Source organism: Lytechinus pictus, chromosome 2 (genome assembly GCF_037042905.1).
Source record: "Lytechinus pictus isolate F3 Inbred chromosome 2, Lp3.0, whole genome shotgun sequence".
Classification (NCBI taxonomy): domain Eukaryota; kingdom Metazoa; phylum Echinodermata; class Echinoidea; order Temnopleuroida; family Toxopneustidae; genus Lytechinus; species Lytechinus pictus.
In genome coordinates, this window is record NC_087246.1 from 16,628,395 (window position 1) to 16,648,297 (window position 19,903).

At 35.9% G+C, this 19,903-nt stretch overlaps 1 protein-coding gene across 2 annotated transcripts; it reads left to right on the plus strand.

Moving 5' to 3' along the window:
* The first annotated feature begins 10,072 nt into the window (after nt 1–10,072).
* LOC129274675 (glutathione S-transferase theta-1-like) lies at nt 10,073–16,556 on the plus strand. 2 transcript variants are annotated; one of them, XM_064111252.1, is made up of 6 exons: nt 10,073–10,467; nt 10,953–11,111; nt 11,824–11,911; nt 12,198–12,354; nt 13,861–14,034; nt 15,618–16,556. In XM_064111252.1, exons 2-6 carry the CDS (start codon nt 11,000–11,002, stop codon nt 15,765–15,767), a joined length of 681 nt encoding a protein of 226 aa, XP_063967322.1. In that variant the 5' UTR covers nt 10,073–10,467; nt 10,953–10,999; the 3' UTR covers nt 15,768–16,556. The 2 variants fall into 2 exon arrangements, with proteins under 2 accessions (XP_063967322.1, XP_054767423.2); XM_054911448.2 differs by having other exon boundaries at nt 10,311–10,467; nt 10,963–11,111.
* The last annotated feature ends 3,347 nt before the right edge of the window (nt 16,557–19,903 follow it).

Here is a 19,903-nt window from a genome sequence, read left to right on the forward strand (position 1 = left end):
TTCCATCTTCTTTGAGTATATGTTGAAAATTTGATGTCGATACCATAGTCCACGCACCGCCAATGGGAATAAGTTGGACCAGATGTCAAGAGCGCCATTATAGCATTGGTGATATCTGGTAGCTCTTGGTGTCGAAGGAAGCCGTGGTAGTGAACGTTGATGATGATGATGATGATTGTTGTGGTGGTAGTTGTGGTGGTGGTGGTGGTGATGGTGGTTGATTGATTGTCAGGTATAATATAACAACTATACCAGGTGTGATAATGATGATGATGATGATGGTGATGATGATAGTGGTTAGTGGTAGTTGTGATGGTGACGGTTGTGATGGTGGTGATGACTAGGACAAGTAAAAGGGGCGCGGAGTAGAATGGTGCACCACTGTCGATTTGTCGTCTGGTGTAACTATCAGTATAGCCATTGGACTGATCCAAATTCCCCCCCCCCGAAATTTTTAAAGCCAACTCATTTCTTGCAATGTTCTCACATCCTCGTATTCAATATGGAATTAACTTCATACACAAATAATGCAACGGTCACATTAACTGACTCTCGCCTTGTAAACAGAGGGTCGTGTGTTCGAATCCCACCACGGTCTGGCGTCATTTGGCAAGGCGTTAATCCACAGTTTGCCACTCTCGACCCAGGGCCCGTATTCCATAAACGAGATAAGCATGCTTAAGTCAAAAATCTAAGCATTTTGTCTTATTTTCTGTCTAAGACAAAATTCTTAGCCAAAACGCGTATTCCATAAAGAATTGGCTAAGAATTTTGTCTTAGAATTTGGCTAAGAGGTTTTGCGCGACTAAGACAGATATAGGATGAATGGCTAAGTAACTTTTCTTAAAACTGCAGAGTCTGTATTTCATAAATACAACATGGCTAAGAATTTAGCCCTAACTTTAAGACAGGTGTGAGTTGTCTTAATTGCTTTAAGACAACCTGGTTTAAATCCAACAAATCATGGCCAATTTTTTTTTAGAATTTATACCTATATTGCATTTCGAGCTACTTCCTCAGTTTTTAACCGATTTTCATGAAATTTGGAACACACATTGGTCTTAAAGTAAGGAGGTGTGAGAAATGTTTTTGTTTGCTTTTTCAGAAATTGTGTTGCCATGGTAACAGTATATTATGGCCAAAATTTAAAATTTAAATTACTTCATCAGTTTTCTACCAATTCTCATGAAAGTTGGCTCACACATTGGATTTGAGGAAAAGATGTGCAAGACACAATTTTGCATGTGTTGGAAATTGTGTTGCCATGGTAACTGTATATTATGGCAAAAATTATGATAAATCTTGCTATTCCAACTACTTCCTCAGTTTTTAACAAATTCTCATGAAATGTGGCACAAACATTAGTCTTGATGTGAAGATGTGCAAAACATATTTTATGCCTATATAAAAAAAATGCGTTGCCATGGCAACAAATAAAATAACAAAAATTAGATGAAAATCTTGTGATTTGAATTACTTTATCAGTTTTCAACTGGTCAATTCTCCTAAAATGTTGGCGCACACAATAGTCTTGAGTTGAAGATGTCTAAGATATACTTTTGCCTGTATCAGATTCGGGTTGCTATGGTAACATATTATATAACGAAAATAAGGTGAAAATCTTGTAGTTCGAACTCCTTCATCTTTTTTCAACCAATGCTCATGAAATTTGGCACACACAATAGTCTTGAGTTGAAGATGTGCAAGACTATTTTTGTCTGTATCAGAAATCGTGTTGCCAAGGTAACAACATATTATATAAAGAAATTAGGTGAAAATCTTGTGGTTTGAATCCCTTTATCAGTTTTACCAATTCTTATAAAAGTTCGCTCACAAATTGATTTTGAGGTGTAGATCTGCAAGACATATATTGGAAAATGTGTTGCCATAATAACAGCATATCAGATCAATAAATGTGTAAACAGCATGATGTGTATTGAACTACTTCTTCATTTTATGACATTGGCCTATATGTCCATGAAATGTAGGTTTTGAGCTAAAATAATCTGCAAGACACATTTTCTCATTCATCAAAATATGTGTTTGTATGATAACTACATGTATACGCCAAAAAAAGATTAAGACAATGGTCAATGCTAACTTTTGTTTGGCTACATAGAGAACTACATGTAGCTGAGGGCTTAGTTCTAGTTTTTTTTTTTTTTTTTGTGGGGGGGGGGGGGGCTAGACCTCAAGATTTCGAACTACAGCCCCTAGTTTAGATCTAAGCCTAGATCAAGATCCTTTAGTCCTAGAAATAATCCAAAGCTAGATCCCTAGCCTACTTCCTTTCTCAGGCCTAACGTTAGATGAGTAGAACTAGACTAGATCTAGCCTACATTTACTATTTTTAGATCTAGAATCTACATTGAGATAGAGTCTACAAGTCTCTAGATCTAGACCTATTACTATGACCCTATGTACACCTAGATTGGTATAGTTCTAGATCTAGATAGGGTCTAACTTTTAGTCTAAGTGAGTAAGTCATTTAGTCTAGATCTAGGCCTAGGTTAGAGATTTCTAGATCAAACAGTAGACTAGATCAGCCAGTCCTAACGTTAGGGCTACCGGATAGGCTAGAAATAGAATCTAGAATGAATAGAAGAAAGCACAGGCTAGGCCGCCTAGGCCCTAGATCTAAATTCTTATATAAATCTAGGCCCTAGGCCTAGTCTAGACTGAGCTGTTGCCAGTGTTGGTCTAGGTTTAGGCCTGTTTTCTAGTCCTGGAAACCTAGATCTAAACAAGTCCTCAAAATGTATAAAATAAAAACTCCAAACAAACAGATGGACCTACAAAAAGCAGGAGTAGATCTAGATAGATGTCTTACTGCGGCAGCCCGAACACGTACTGTGTCTAAAGACGTCGTGTCGAGGTCCCCGGGGCAAGATAGATCAGATGTATAGACTTCTACTAGGACTAGATCTAACTTTAGGCATAGTTGGCAAGCAATGCGTAGCGATAGATCTAGCACTGTTGACAGGAATAACCGTCGTTTCTGGGGATTTATTTAAAAGTTTCTGACATTTACTGTCATATCACATTGGTGAGACTAGGCCAACGTAACGTTAGATTGTTTAGTGTCGTACTCGTAATAGCGGAACAACCAAAATACAGTCGGAGACTGAAGCTTTTGGTCTAAGTCAGATCTATTCTAGACCTACATGTAGATCTAGATAGATATATCCCTGTCTTAAGGCTAAGCCAGGCTAAGTCCTGCATGTTCTAGGCCTAGATCAATACTAATATAGGTCTATCGTTAGATCTAGGCCTATGTAGCTTCAGTCTCAGTTGCTCCACTACGGCACTAGACTAACAAAGTTACGTTTTGCTTCAGCCTTCAGGAAAGTAAAAAGTAAAAACAATGTTCAATTCTCCTCCAAACAGACGGATATTAGTTGTAGATCTTGGGCCTAGGCTAGATCTAGGCCTAATGTTAGACCCAAGACTAGTCTCAAAAGTAACAAATGTTTTCCCTTAGACCCTAGGTCTACTTCAACTGAAGTAGAATAAAGATGTCGAGAGGAATCTATTCCATTTAGATTTTGACAAACAATACATGAAAAGTAATGAATGGGACTGATACATAAAAAACTGTGCAAGTCACTCGGTTTGGGATTGAAATGTTTTGGTAATTAAAAATATATAGATAATCTGAATAAAAATTTCTTACCATATATGGGTGATGAATGCTCTTCTTCTACTACAATAGTTGTAATTAGTTTCAATAAAATCAAACTTGTTAAGAAAAAACAACTTCAATGACATTTTTGCTATTTTGTTGCAGTCACCCCTGCAGCAGTTTAGAAGGTCATAGAATTTGACTTTGAGACTTTGGCTTAGCCATATCGTCTGACTTGAGACAAATGTCTTAAAGTTTATAGAATATCCTTAGGGAAGATTTCTTAGACAAGCAAAATGCTAAGACAAATTGCTAAGACTTAAGCAAAAAGCTTATCTTGTTTATGGAATACGGGCCCTGGTGCTAAATGGGTACCCGGTAGGATGTGAAAGTCATTGTAGCTTGTCCAGTACTGTGTGCGCCTCATCGGCGACTGACTGGAATACTCCCCAGGAGTGGATGATGTGCACACATTGTGTGCGGGAATGACTGATTGAATCCGATGACCGGGGTAATATCTGTAAAGCGCTTAGACACGTCGTTCCGATGTATTAAGCGCTATATAAAAGCGGATTATTATTATTAACCCGTCGTGTGTGTTTTTGCACCTACAGTTAATAGCAAATCTTAACATAGTGGACAAAATTTGCCGTTTGCCATTTCAATTACTAATGTCTATGGAGAAATCCAAATGGGCAAAATTCGCCGTTTTTTTAGCTGTTTTTCAAAAGGTCTACAAAACGGATACAAAAAAAATGCTTGGGCGTTGGACGTACGAAGCATATGCAGAAGTTACGATGGCTTTGCGTACTTATTGCGTGTTTTGCGTTAATACGAACACGTTGCGGAAACGTGTTCGAAAGTTCTCGTGCTTGTTATGTGGAGTAACTCCTTTGTTAAAGTGGAACCTCTCAAATACGATTCCCGACAGTGCGGAGGTGCACGTCGGCATAATTCCCGAACATTATTAGTTATTTTTTTTGTAGCATCCTCAGCCGATCAGTGAGTAGCAATGGTCACCCAACCGTGGCGATTTACACACCCGACTGGATACTTATGAAATTTTAGATCGTTCTTATTACCCCAGATGTGATGCGCTCCGAATAGATGATGCGACAAGCTATATCTGAGTGCACACAACCATGAACTTGTCTGCCTCAGCAGCATTGTGCGTATACACACCACATGACATGATAGAGGTGTAAGCCGCGTCTCATTGTTAAACCAATTATTAATGATATCATTATGTTGGTAGTGATAATAACGATCGGCGCGAGACAATAAATTGGAGACAATCGCTCGTGTGTGCACATTAACATACAACAACTAAAACCCTTGTACTGTTCGCATCTTTTCATATGCTCATCACTTTTATATCCAAATCATTCATTCTCTTCTGCTTATTGGGCTCTGAATCAGGAAAGGTATTAAGTAATGATCATCTTTGTTAGCGAGTAAGTAAAATATATTTCTGTGTTATCCTGCTTTTGTGAGATTGTCGAACCATATTGATAATCATAATTTATTCTAACCTCACTTTCAAAATAATTACCATATTAATGTGAATCCATGATTTTAGTTGCACTTTTAATAGTAATGAGACTAATGTGATAAGTAATATTGTGGGTGTATTTTATAGCAAGAATTCAGTGTTCATAAGCGATATACTAGTCGGCAACAATGTTCGCTGTTACCACCACGATCTAAACCATTTCGCAATGAAATCTCATTAGGAAGCTTATTCATAAACTTCTTGTTCTTTTCCGATTTTGCCTTTATCGAGATATATTTTTTCCAGATGATTTTACTGTCTCTGTGAACTGGTGATACTACTATCACTATGCTATACTACATTGTATAGTTGATCTATAGTAGTAGTAGAAGTAGTAGAAGCATAGTAGTAGTAGTAGTAGTAGTAGTAGTAGTAGTAGTATGCCCGCTCCCTCACCATGCTTACGACCACTGAGCAGCAGCAGCGAAAGCATTATCAGGGTATCGCTGCAGCAGTGATATTTTAATGAACATGATGAAGACATGTCAGGCCTAAATAAGATGACCTCAGTTTTAACATGTTTTAATCTATGTTGTCTTGGTAACAATAAGTTTCATCTTAACACTTTACTATATTTCACCTTTTCTTCTCCTTTCACTATTTCAATTAAAAACAGGGAATGAAATGGTCATCGTAGGATCCAGTGCTTATTAGGACAACAACCAACGCTGACGTCAAAAGTTGATCTGAGTTATCAGCACCAATATTTCAACATTCACATTGTAAAACATCTCCCAAGTTTATTATTGGTCCGTCATGTTCAACGTGTGAATTAATTTCATCCGTTTCTCAGCGATACCAATTCGCTTCTTTGTTTATTCTACCATCATAATTCTATTGAGTATCATCAATACCGTCAAAGACCATTTGGATCACCTTCTTCAGGTTTGAACACATTGACATCGTGTGAAAATATCGACGACTTTCATTTCAAGTATCATCGACGCCCACTTCAAGCACCATGCCCGATTCGAATTCGTCAACGATGAAGTCGATGATAGAGAACAAGATAATGATTAAGAACGTCGACATGGCGGGCGGCATGCAGCAAGAGGCTACTGACTGTGCCACCCTCGCCTTTCAGAAGTTCACCGTCGAGAAGGACATCGCTGCCCACATCAAGAAAGAATTCGATAAGAAGTATAACCCAACATGGCATTGCATCGTCGGCCGCAACTTCGGCAGCTACGTGACGCACGAGACTAAACATTTCATATATTTTTACATGAATAAAGTGGCTGTGCTTCTCTTCAAATCGGGATAAAATGCATCTCATGATACACACAACTTATTTTCATGTTTTTTTTTCTTGCCGCTGGTATTCAAAATATTTAAAATCGGTGGGATGATATTTATTACTTGCATACATAATCATAATCGTAAATCGTTTTGTAAATATTTCTTATACGCAATGTTCTGTGTAACGCCTGATCACATTTACCTGTGTGTGTGTGTATTTGAGTTTTGTCAGACGTGTATCAATCAGATATGATTATTTACGTCTGGGACCGACCTTTAACGTCACCATCCGAAAGACGTTACCAGGGCTCGAACCTCTGCATCAATTTGTAACTTCCCCACATAGCTTGGATTACAGGCGCACGCCACAACGCCCAGTTCTCTCCCATTAGAAACTCATGTAATCTTACTGGTATAAATTCGTGTATATATTTCTTTTGAACTGTTGAAGTAAAAAAAAAATGTTGTAAGAAATATGTCTGTAGTGTGTTTATTTTATTAACTTTTAGTGATATTTGTGATCAGAGAATTTTTGTAAAAGTATGGACACAATGGTGATACTATTGAGAAAAAAAAAATCCCAACCCATACAGAGGCTCGGGGTAGAGAGAGATAATCATATCGGGGGGGGGGATTGGCATATATCGGTGGTGACTCTTTTATAAAATCCAACACCTGCCCCTGTAATTCCAACAAAATAAAATCTATTTGTAATTTAAATATTTGTTTCATGATATAACAAAGACGAAAGAATTGTGTTAACAGTTTGGCCGTGGAACTTAGAACTAAGATATTTTGAGAATTAAGCACAATATAAATAACAGTATGGCTCGGTCACAAATACTTAAAGGACAATTCCACCCCTAACAAAAGTTGATTTGAATAGAAGGAGAAAAATCCAGCAAGCATAACACTGAAAATTTCATCAAAATCGGATGTAAAATAAGAAAGTTGTGACATTTTAAAGTTTTGCTTAATTTCACAATACAGTTATAATTATGTACATCCTGGTCGGTATGCAAATGAGGGGACTAATGACATCATCCACTCACTATTTCTTCCGTATTTTATTACATGAAATATGAAATATTTTAATTTTATTACTCCTCATTGTTCTGTGAAACAAAGTTTTATTTAACATTTTATGGTTCAGTTAAGTTAGTCCCTCATGTCAAATCTTTAAAAATTAAAATATTGTATAATTCAAACAATAAAAAAACAAAAGAAATAGTGAGTGATGGACATCCTCGACTCCCTCATTATTTTGCATGTCACTGAGTTGTGCATATACATGTAACTCTTTTGTGAAAAATAAGCGAAACTTGAAAATGCCATAACTTTCTTATTTTACATCCGATTTTGATGAAATTTCCAGTGTCATGCTTGTTGTTTTCCCTCTATTTATTTTAATCAACATTTTTCTGGGGTGGACTTGACCTTGAGGGGATGAAAAGGTTTATGACTAATCGTCAAAAAAACGGAGAGGTAGTTGAAAAGGAACATTCTATTTCTAAGTCTAAAGTGGCTGCTTCAGAGCAAACGTCTTTAGTTAAAAAAATATATGGAAATGGAATTCTAAATTTGACCAATCATGCTTTCTTAATCCTACTCATCTTGTACGACATCGTCCCTTCATTACTTTGGCCGAAATGAATCATTTTATCTCTCCCTTCTCTTCTTTCCCTTCGTTAACTTCTGCAAATATCACGTCTACCAAGCAAGCGTGTGTGTGCTTGGAGGGTGCGTTGGTGTGTTGAAAAAAAAGTGTGCGTGTGTGTGCGCGCATGTGTGGGGATGGGAGTCTACACTGGTGTCTTGTTTTTTGTGTCTGTGTGTGTGTTTTCGATGAGCTCAGTTATGTTTTACGATCCCATGTTTATAAGCTCATGCAGCTACTATTTATTGAAGTAAATTTCATTGTTCATATTTTTACGATGCCTTTGATAGAATTATGCTAATTTCACTTTGCACATTTTCCCCCATAATGATTTATAACTAATAGAAATGGAAGCAAAAGAAATAACATGAAACGAAAAATTAGGAGTATGATTTTCTCTCTGGAATCAGGAAAGCTTTCCAAACGAATTTCGATATCCTCTCTCCAAATTGCTCTACTAATTCATGCGTGAAGTATAAATACTATACCACTTGCCATGTACATGTATATTGTCTCATTTATACGAATCGATGATTTTGGTAAATGATCATTCTTTTTTGTTGTGGCGTTTGGTTCTAAATCATGATGACCTTGGTATGAAAAAAAAACTATTCTTGACATGTTAATGAAATGTTCCTGATGAAAGATCTCAAATCATGTACCATAGATTCATTAAAACTTGTTTCTTTACATGTGTGTGATGTGTAATTCATTGTGTAAATCACCGGCGGTGGCATGCAGGGGGCTAATGCCTCTCCCCCGCACTTTTTAAAGTGGGGAAGGGTTAACCCACATACTTTTCTAGACAGAAAAGATAGTTTTCTAATTATCAAAATATAAATGTACTGGAGAATTCATTTTTGTTGGCCTACAATTCATTTCATACTTTTAATAGGCACCCTTATTCTCGATTATCATGATCTTTTTTCGATTCTCATCTCACCTCTAACGAGTGAGTAAATGAGTTTTCAATAATCTGCCAGTATAGTGTTGAGTCTGCTACAAGCCGCAGAAGGTGGCGTTATCAGACGAGCAATAATAATATCCATTCTAACATGGAGATTTCTATTTTCTGTTGTCAGTGATTCGGAGATAATAACGCCATCATCTGCTTTGAATAAGTCGAAAAGATTGCGTTCTGTACAAAGCAGACAGTTATATAAGGACAATATCCATGATATCAGGAATATGGGCTACCCCTGCCTGAACTAATGTGAATTGAATGAAATACTGCAAAATTAAACAAGCAAATTACTGAGGATTTGATAAAATTTGAAGGGGATAAAGGAAAATGTGACGTTCTTAAATTTTGCATAAGGACAGGAAAAATCTACGTTCGATCCTTGTCAGGAAGGGCGGTGCTACAGGAGATGGGGTCTTGCCTCGATATGCAGGTGAGAATGGAGGGGGGTATAGAAAGAAAGGAGGATTATCAAAATGAGACGTATGGGTCATCATCCGTTACTCAATTAAGAAAAAAAAAGAGGTTACTTTTATGTCATTTTGCCCCACGCCCCCCCCCCCCCCCCCCCAGCAAAAAAAACCCAGCTTTTGTCGAGAATCAGTAAATCGAAACAGCAGTGTCGTCCTAGACTCTGGACAAACGACATTATATTTGCAATTTTTTTGTCCGGTCACAATTGGACGATCTGCTTTCCCGGTCCATCAACTTTTGACAAAAACCTTTAGTTTAGGCTGTCAATTGTAATTTGATTTTTCAAAGGAATTATTGCATTGTTCAAAGCGTCTGCTAAGTGATTGCAAAAATGCGTTATTTTTATTTGAGAGGACATAAACCTTTACAACCATGATGCGTGCAAACTCGGCTCTTCCAATTACAAAACTATTCTACTCCAACAACCACACCGAAGGGCACGAAAAACTTTAGAAGTAAAAAGTGACCTTTCTTTTTATCTGTAGGGTTGGGAATAATAAAAGGAAATTTACTGTGCATATCTATTATGAATTATTTCGATGTGTTATTATGTTACTATTATACAGTATAATAACACGGTTATAGACTCCCGACTTGGAGGGGGTAAATTGAGTCCAGGGGCACCCAATATCAATTGAGGGTATCAATCACTTACAATGAAATGATTGAAAAAAAAGTTTTCCAGGGATCAGTGACCCGCATCGGGTTATAAGGTTGTATAGAAAACAACATACAACAATGAGATATATAAACAATCTTTCAATTAAAAAAGGAATCACTTTTTATGTGAATTGGAATGCATTTCATAGCACTTTGAGCGTCCAATAGTTGGTAGCGAATGGACAGAGGGAGAGAGACACCATATCGTATTGGATTGATCGGACTGATAAATTCAGATCAAAATCATCATTAAACAAGACAAGCTGGGTGAAATCTGTAACCTTTTTTTCCAGATATTTAAGGTAAGATACAAAGCATAATGATATCATTTTTTTATCGTTAGTACTCGGTTGTATAGAAAATACAAATTAGACAAATGAACTTGATGTCTTTGGAATGATCGCAATTCGCAAACAAAAAGTGAGGAATAAATCCCATGCTCCATCAAGGCGCTCTTGTATATCGATGGTGTTTTAGAAGTGAGATATGCCCTGGCCAATATTCTTAACATGGATATAATTCCCTGTTCTGAGCATTGGTTAAACTTAATCTAAATGGTCTGGGCTAAAATTATGGGAAGCAAAACATCATTGTAGAATGAATTATAATCTTTTTGCATATACAGGACTTTTTAATACGCTGTTTTTATTGTGCAAAATATCCCTTGATATTAAGGGTCGATATTATTCATGAGCATTTTTTACATGTTTTATCTTAAAAAAGAGATAGTTCAATAACATATTGTGGGACTTTTGCATCCATATTTTTTTAATATGACAATATTCAGTTCTAAACAGGGAATCATCTCAAGTTCACTGTGGATCTACCTTCACCATGGTGGTCAAGGTTTACACCGATTTCCGTTCACAGCCAGGTCGGGCTCTTCTCATCTTTCTCAAAAACACCAAAATCCCTTTCGAAATTGTGGAAGTAAATCTGAGGGTCGGTAAGTATCCAAATTGATTTTTGTTACGTACGGGGAGGGCGCACAGTATTGTCATTCCATTTCTTATATGTGTCGTCGTAAATGAATAAAACTCATCCTGTATATGATAGTAAATGGTGATGCTGTATTGATTTAACGAAGGCAGTTTTGTCAATGAAGGGCTTTGGAACAAGAGATTCTCTGCGTTACTAAAGCGTCTGAGAAGCGATGACGAAAAAAACTCCTTAGTGACTATGGACAAATGAAGAGTTAGGTCCATACAAGTAGATGGCAGAAGATGTCCTGTCAAGTGAAGACCAGGACATGAAATTGGTTGTCTCGGATATAGACTCTAGGCCATTTTGCGCATCTTCCCGATACCTTCTGAAACATACATAATTATATAACATAAGCTTTCCTTTCAAATCAATTGTGAACACACCGTATTATGGAACTTTTAGGATGAATATTAATCCTTCCTTTACAAACAAAAATATAAAATACCAAATTAACAATTTATTCATTTTCTAAATTCAGACCCAATAAATTCATGTAACATGAAAAATAAAACGATTTTATTCGATCTAATTTACATACCCATTTACATATTCTTCTGTCAATTCATTAATTAGTATATCATCCATTAATCTGTTTATAAGTGTTTATTTGTGCATTCTTTCATCTATTCATGATGTGTATTTCATATCAATATATTTGTGTTTCCGAATTTCAGGAGACCATAAGACACCCGAGTTTGTAAAGATAACCCCTCTCTGTACCGTCCCGGCTATTCAAGATGGTGACTTCAGCATGGGAGAAACGTAAGTTATGACATTATTTTTATTTGTCTTCTTGCTGTCCACAGTTTACACAATATCCTCGATTTAAACAGATGATATAAAATAACAAAATATCCTATATATTGAACAGATGATGACAAATATGCGAACGATGAAATACACATTCAACACGTTCAAATATGATTTCCAAAATGCAAAAAAAAAAAACAGTCACGACAGTAACGTATAAGCTACTGATGTTGAAAATAACATGTTCATTAAAAAATACTTCAGGATCATTAGATAACTGTTTTTGGCGTTATTGCAGAGTGGCGATTATCAAGTACTTGGCGACGAAGTATGCAGACCTAGTTCCTGATCACTGGTACCCAAAGGATCTAGAGAAAAGAGCCAGAGTTGATGAATACATGGCATTTCACCATACAGGAACCAGAGGAGGATGTTGTTCAATCTTCGTCAGTGAGGTGAGAAACATTCATGTTCAGGGTTTCTTCATTTTGTACGATATGAGCATGACGTGTGAGCACGATCAAATGGGAACGCTACCAAAGAGATCTTCCAAACTGGTTTACTGATCCGGTTTCCAGAAAACTAGTTTAATGAGAGTGGTGTCTTAACGATTTTTGTTCATTCCAGCATCCCAGCTGAGGTCAGACCGTGTTTAATAGCTCCATGGTCAGACTCTAGATGTTTATGGCTCGGGCCCAATACTCGAGCCTCGCTCGTTGTCCTTACGTTACGTTTATATCCTCTTACGTAACTGTGAGGACAACCCCTCAGTCGCGTGTGACCTCGCCCTGTGTGATGATAGATCTCTGTCGTGTGCGACCTCACCTATCGATGGCAGATCCATGTCGCGTGCGACCTCACCTGACCTCAAGCTGAGGACAAATCTGTTATTAAGTCCAGGGTTCCGGCGCGGTATATAGGGTCTCTCTAGTTAACAGAGTCTGCCAATGTGGCCCTGTATTACATAACATCAAGGATCGACGCTCAGTCGAGTGCAACCCACGAATTAAAGAAAGTGGTGCATTCCCAGGAAAACCTAAGCCGAGGATAATAAATGATGTTCTTGGGTCAAGGGTAGAAACGAGCTCCAGGATGATTTGCTCAATGACAGTATGGATAGCTCTCTACATAAAAGCTGGTAATTCGAATATAAAAGATAGTTTCTTGGGACGAGTCTTGGAGTTCATTTTTAAGTTGACTGTAGTTCGATTGTGTATCTTTTCAATTCTTCGAATGTCTTATTGATAAAACGTCGGAAAGGGCATGTTTGGTTTACATGTGTAACGTGGTGGGACTTAAGCTTTGGACTTAGGGTCCGAGAGAGAGAAATCAAGAACTTAAATGAGAACTTGGAGATTTATGCAGCGACAATGAGAGGTGGCAAGTGAACAATAATCAATGTAATTATGGGGATCTGTGCTAGCCTTTCTTGGAAATTTTGTAATTTCCAACCGGAACCCTATAAATTTTGCAATCATATCAACATACATAATAAAAAATATGAATTCTATGCAAGGGTCCAGGGACTGTGTAGTTAGGCCTTGAGCTGTTTAATTTTGAGCATAGCATAAGCTTCCACTAATAAGGCATTGTTTTGCATTTAGCACTTTTATTCTTGGCCGGTATTAGTTTATTCATTGCAAGTCGGGCACGGCTATGCTCCATGCATTCATAAAGTCTATCATCTGCAAAGTCACGGTGTTTTGTGATACATAACTACAAAATATTATTTACACTACATTTCAATTTAATATCAAGGTAGGAGCTACATCAGAAGAACACCCCTCCCCATCCATGCACCCACAAAATCTCTAAATGAACATTGAAATTATCACCCCTACCAATAAAATTTTACAAGAGAAAAAAGAGAAAAATATGATAGCAGTGTTTGATCTACCAGTTGAATAAGCTAGGCACATATATTTAATTCTTATTTTCTCCTTAATCATACTTATATGCAGGTTCTAGTCCCCGTGTATTCGAAAGGAAAAGAGCATGCATCGGATGAAAGGTTGACGAGAGATAAAGAAAATTTAACTAAACGACTTGATAAGCTAGAGAACGCCTTCCTACGAGACAATGATTGGTTGGCTGGAGATGACATCTCTGTAGCTGACGTGCTTGCTGTTTGCGAGGTAAAATAAAAGCTATCGACCGCCAACCCCCCCCCCCCCCCCCAAAAAAAAAAAAGACAGAAGACCTCCTCCCTCAAACAAAACTTTGAGGAGTCATCAAATGCATTATGTTATTATACTGTTAAGTAAAGTTTGGAAAATGGGACAGAAAATTAAATTTGAAAGAAACAAAAGTTCGTCAGTATGAGCAAATTCATTTGGACATCGAAGAGGGCGCTATTAGTTTCATTCTCGCAACAGGTTTCCTAATTGATCATATTGATTTGGGGGATTTCAAAATAAAAGGTTTGTGCAAATCATGGACCTACTACACCATGTGCAAATGCAACGTATTCGCAGTGGCAGTAAATAATATGAGTGCCTTTACGATATTATACACAGATTTTAAAACATTAAGAAATTATGAATATTTCAATATTCTTTTCTGTTAAATCACAAAAGATTGTTGAAATATAAAATTGGCATGTATAATATTTCAATTAGGTGCAAATTTTTCTCACGGTCAAATATTTTCTGAATTTGTTTCAATTATTTGCAATAACAGTTTAAAGCTACTGTAATCATTCGATTTGATTGGCTGATAGTAAACTTGTTCTTATGGGTGTTTCACAAATCTGGCCGCATATTCTAAATTACAGCAACCGATATTTTTGGAATATGATCGTCTTATTTTCTTAAATGTGTTGTGATGCATGCTTTTTAGACAATTTTGACCCAAGGTTCATGGGCCCTTATCATATTGAGAATATTGATGCGCTTAGAGACTTTCCTAAATTATAGAGGAAATAATTTTAATGCATTGTAACAAGAATTAACGTTAACTAGCACCCGCTTTGTCGGGCCCATGGATTCGCCCTTTTTTATGAAATAGCATTTTGCCCTATAAAGGGAATAAAGAAAACGAAATAATTAAGGGAATGTTCCTCACAGTAGGTGTTAGCAATATAAAAAATGATAATACACAATTTATAAGGACACTGTATAATCTGACGTCAATTCCATCCCTTTTTTCCATTGACGTGTATGCTCATTACGTAAATGAAAAACCGGCTACCAATATGAGGTACATGAATCCAAATTCCGGGCCAAATTCAAAGCTAGATGTGCCTAAATCAAACATCTTTTTCATATAATAAAATAATAATACATAGGATTTGCACAGCGTCCTTTCTATTTTTATTAAATTCTCCAGGCGCTTATAGAAAAGAGCAAAAACAAAAAAGTAAAAAGAAGTACAAGAAAAGGCACATTACAATGAGGAAAAATGTATGTCTTCAAACCTACCTGCCATGCCTGGTGGTGAACAAATGCAACTTTGGGTTGGATGTTGCAGAATTTGAGTTCTTCAGCTTCTGTGAACAGAACTGGTCCGGCATGAGCAAAGGCTCGATCGCCTTTTAGATCATGACTGTATAGATAGTGGAATATGTAGAAGAATTATTGGGATGCGCACATGTTGATACTGGCGTGTTCATTGCATTGATGATTTGTATTAAAAACATTTATTATTAAATACTTTTCTAAACAAATGCAAACAAATTTTAAGCATAAATATTGTTATGTATCTTTTTTTTTACGATCAGATGATGCAAAATACGGTAAATGGACGTGACGTCACAGAGGGACGACCTAAGCTCAGGGCCTTTTTAGATCGGGTGAAGAATCGTCTCAAGCCTTCTTTTGATGAAGTTCACAACGCCTGGTATGCCATGTGGGATACATACAAATTGTAGAATTTGTACTCATTAACCCTTTGACTACTGAATTGTGTGATTCCCATAGGCTTTGTACAGGGTTCATCAGGTTCCATCAGGCAATGTTGGAGGGAAGTTTGGCTCCAAGTTGTCCTTACCACGTCCTTATTTCTCGTGTCTTCACAATATTTTAATGTTAGCGGGAAGTATCATGACATAAATTTGCTCTGGAAATCAAACAGACAAAATGACTGGTTCAGTTTCAATTTCAGTTTGGTTTATTTTCATATCTCACAAAATATAATACAATGTGACATTCAACAAGAAAGAAAAAAAACTAACATTAATGATGAAAGAGTGCATTTAAATAATTCAATCGAAATAAGACAACAAAATGGTATCAACATTTTAAAATTGCAGATTTGAGACAGGCACATGAAGATGAGAATATGAAGGGTAAACTATTTTAAAGCAGGCTTTTGAATTATTATTATCCCTATGAATAACTTATAAGTATTGTCAATTTGTTAAAATATCAATGAATTGCTAAAAAAATTTACTTAAAAGAAAAACAATTAGGGTGGAATGACAATGCTTTAGAAAAACTTAAGGGAGATTTTAAGTAATTCAGAAGATATGTCATGTATGTTTATATCCATTTTCAAAATGCGTTTAAATAGGTATGTGGAACTGTTTTTTTTTATTGAATGTTAAATTGCACTTAGCATGTTCTGATGCTCATTATTAATTTGTTTGTTTTGATTAGTATCTCTGGGTCACATCTGTCTTGTTCATAGACAAATAACATGAATAAAGTTAAATAATTTATCTTATTTTAGTCCTTTTTCCAGGTGTAGACTTTGTGTTACGAATAAGAGTAAACGTGATATGTAATTAAAAACAGAACCGCCGCTATATATAGAGAGGGGGGGGGGGTGCAGGGATATGATTGATTGATTGATTGATTTTATTCGTCAAGAATATCACAGGAGATTACAATGAAATTGAGGAAATACCTTGACAGGATAGCCCATGAAAGCCGAAAGGCTTATTTCCAATGGGGTCCTATAGTTAGTATATTTAACATATTGTAACAAAAATATAAACTACGACAAGTACTGGAATATTGGGGGGAAAAAATAAAATACATACAAACATATCCATCAGTCATATAATTTGCAAACATCTGAAGCAAACAATAATCTTCCTAATATGTGAAACAAGATTATTTTTTAACATACCCTAATGTATACATTATCTACAATACTAGAAACCAACTGTACAAAATGTGTTATTTTACTGGTAATGCTGTTCTCGGGCAGCTTCCAGTTTTAGGTGATTTTTTAATGCATTCTTAAATTGACAAAGGAATTTAACTGCTTTTATTTTATCAGGAAGAGCATTCCAAGATTGGATGCCATTAAAATAAAAAGTGTTTCCAATATGTCCTTCACGTTTTGGTAATACGAAATTAAAATTACTATTTCGAGTATCGTACCTATGGATATTTGATACCCGGGTGAAATTATTTGCTATATAATGATCTAATTTATCCGAATAGAATATTTTATGCACGTGGTGTAATACTAATTGTTGTGACCTGTGATCTACATGAAGCAATCCTGCCTTTTCAAGTTCTTTATATCCGACATGTGCTCTTGGTCCTAAAACATTTATATATCTCACAATTTTATTTTGAATTATTCTTAGCTTTTTCTTATCCGTAACACCCAGACTACCGTACCAAGCCGCATTAGCATAGTCGAATAAACATTGTATTAACGCAAAGCATAAAATACGTCTAGACTTCATATTCAAACAGGTTTGATATCTATACAAACATTTCAAGCGTGAATTAGCCTTTTTGGCGATTGAGTCTACCAAACCCGTCCATGATAGGTTACTTGTTAAATTAATTCCCAAATATCTTACTGAATCTTTTCTTTCAATTACCTGATTATTATATGAAACTTTGAAATCGTGTGTATATCTTAACTTTCGTTTAAAACAAAATAAAATGCTTTCCGTTTTCCCAACGTGTAAACTAAGCTTGTTGTCAGACATCCATTCGATGCAATTAGCCAAATCAGCACTAAGTTTTTTATCAATTATCTTGGGATTTGTATCCGAATATAGCAAGACACTATCATCAGCATATAACATTAATTTAGATTCGTTAATACAAGTACACATATCATTGATGTAAGACATAAAAAGAATGGGGCCTAAAATGCTTCCTTGAGGGACTCCGCATTTAATAGGCAGTGAATCAGAAAGAACCGTCTGCATGGTAACTACCTGATGACGGTTAGATAAATATGATCTAAACCATGTCACACATGCAGAGTCTAAACCCATCACTTCTAATTTCTTTAAAAGTATGCTATGATTTACAGTATCAAAGGCTTTTTGTAAGTCTAGGAGAACCATTCCAACCATGCGCCCATGTGAAATTTCATTCCTGATAAAATCTGTTAAATGTATTAAACAAGTTTCAGTGGAATATCCGTTACGAAAGCCGGACTGAAATTTATATATTAGGTTGGTTTCTTGGAAGTATTTCTCCACTTGAGCATGAACAGATTTTTCCAAAATCTTCGACACTACACTTAATACACTTATTGGCCTATTACTAACGTCAGTTTTATCTTTCTTTTTATGTAGCGGGGTAACTTTTGCGAATTTCATATCATCAGGAAAGGTAGAAGACATAAGAGATAAATTAATAACATAATTCAAAGGTTTGTACAAATTTCTTGCCCCATCTTTTAAAAATCTTGCAGGTATCATATCTAAACCAGTACTTTTTGATATTTTCAACCTATTTAGTTCATCTAAAACAATTTTTTCTGTAACAGGGGAAAAATGAAAACTACCTTTTGAAACACCCTTTTCTTCATAAAACTTTTGAAATTGGTCACTTTCTGCATGAAATTTGTTTGTATTTACTGGTAATTTACAAACTAACTTGTCGGCCACAGTTGTAAAATAACGATTAAACTCATTTGCAATTTTAGCCTTATCGTGACTTAATTCACCTTGCACATTAATAACTGTTTTTTGATCAGATTTCCCTTTACTTTTTAGACCTAAACCTTTCAAATTCTTCCACAATTTTCTAGAGTCATGTTTGTTTTCTTCGATTTGTTCTTGAAAGTATTCGGTTTTGGCACTTCTTACCTTCCTTTGAACTAAATTCCTTAAACTTTATATTTCCTTTCAAGGTCTAAATTGCCAATATTCCTTTTTCATATTTTTGTAAGCTACATTTCTCTCTTTAATTAAAACAATAATTTCATGGTTCATCCATTTTTCAGTTGATTGCTTAATTCTTACCTCTTTCAGAGGTGCGCTCATATCTATAATTGACAAGAATATAGATTTAAAATTTGCCCAAGCCATATTTACATCTTTACATTCAGTTACCTTGGATCAGTCTGATCGGGATAAATTTAAGTTGAAATTATCTACATTATAACCTTTTAAGCTCCTGATGGACACAGTTCTGTGGTGCCCAAATACGGGCCTGACAATCTTTCTTGAACAATAAATCAATAAATGATCACTTATACCTAGGTCAATAACACCACTTTGACTAATATGCTCTTCTTTACTACATAATATGTGATCTATCAGGGAGGAAGATGTCTGAGTTGTACGTGTGGGCAGCTTTACAAGTTGGCTTAAACCACTTAGATTAAGTAAATTCTCATATTTCTGGGATAAAGGAGACTTTTTCGAAAGGCAAATATTCATGTCCCCCAACACTATAATCTCATCATCTTTTTTAAATTTTTCTAAAGTGTCAGAGAGTGATTCAATGAAATTATTATCTTTAGGGGGTCTGTAAAGAGCACCAAGTGTAATGGGCTTTGTCCGAGGCAATAGAATATTGATCCACAATGATTCAATATTTCTTGGAGTCAAGTCTTCTCTTATATTAAATGCAATGTCATTTCTTATGTAGAGACAAACACCACCACCTAGCCCACATTCACGATCTTTGCGTAATATACAGTATCCATCTATACATACTTCTTCATCATTTACAGATGAGTTTAACCATGTTTCAGTGATGGCAATAATAGCTATTTTACGTTTAGAAAAAAGAAGCCGAAGTTCGGATATTTTATTCAATATTGATCTCACATTTAAATGAATGAAATGCAACCCTT

Coding starts and splice junctions, on each gene's coding strand:
- LOC129274675 (XM_064111252.1), top strand. CDS start 11,000: ATGGTGGTCAAGGTTTACACCGATTTCCGTTCACAGCCAGGTCGGGCT. Junction 11,112..11,823: donor GGAAGTAAATCTGAGGGTCG/GTAAGTATCCAA, acceptor TCCGAATTTCAG/GAGACCATAAGACACCCGAG. Junction 11,912..12,197: donor GACTTCAGCATGGGAGAAAC/GTAAGTTATGAC, acceptor GCGTTATTGCAG/AGTGGCGATTATCAAGTACT.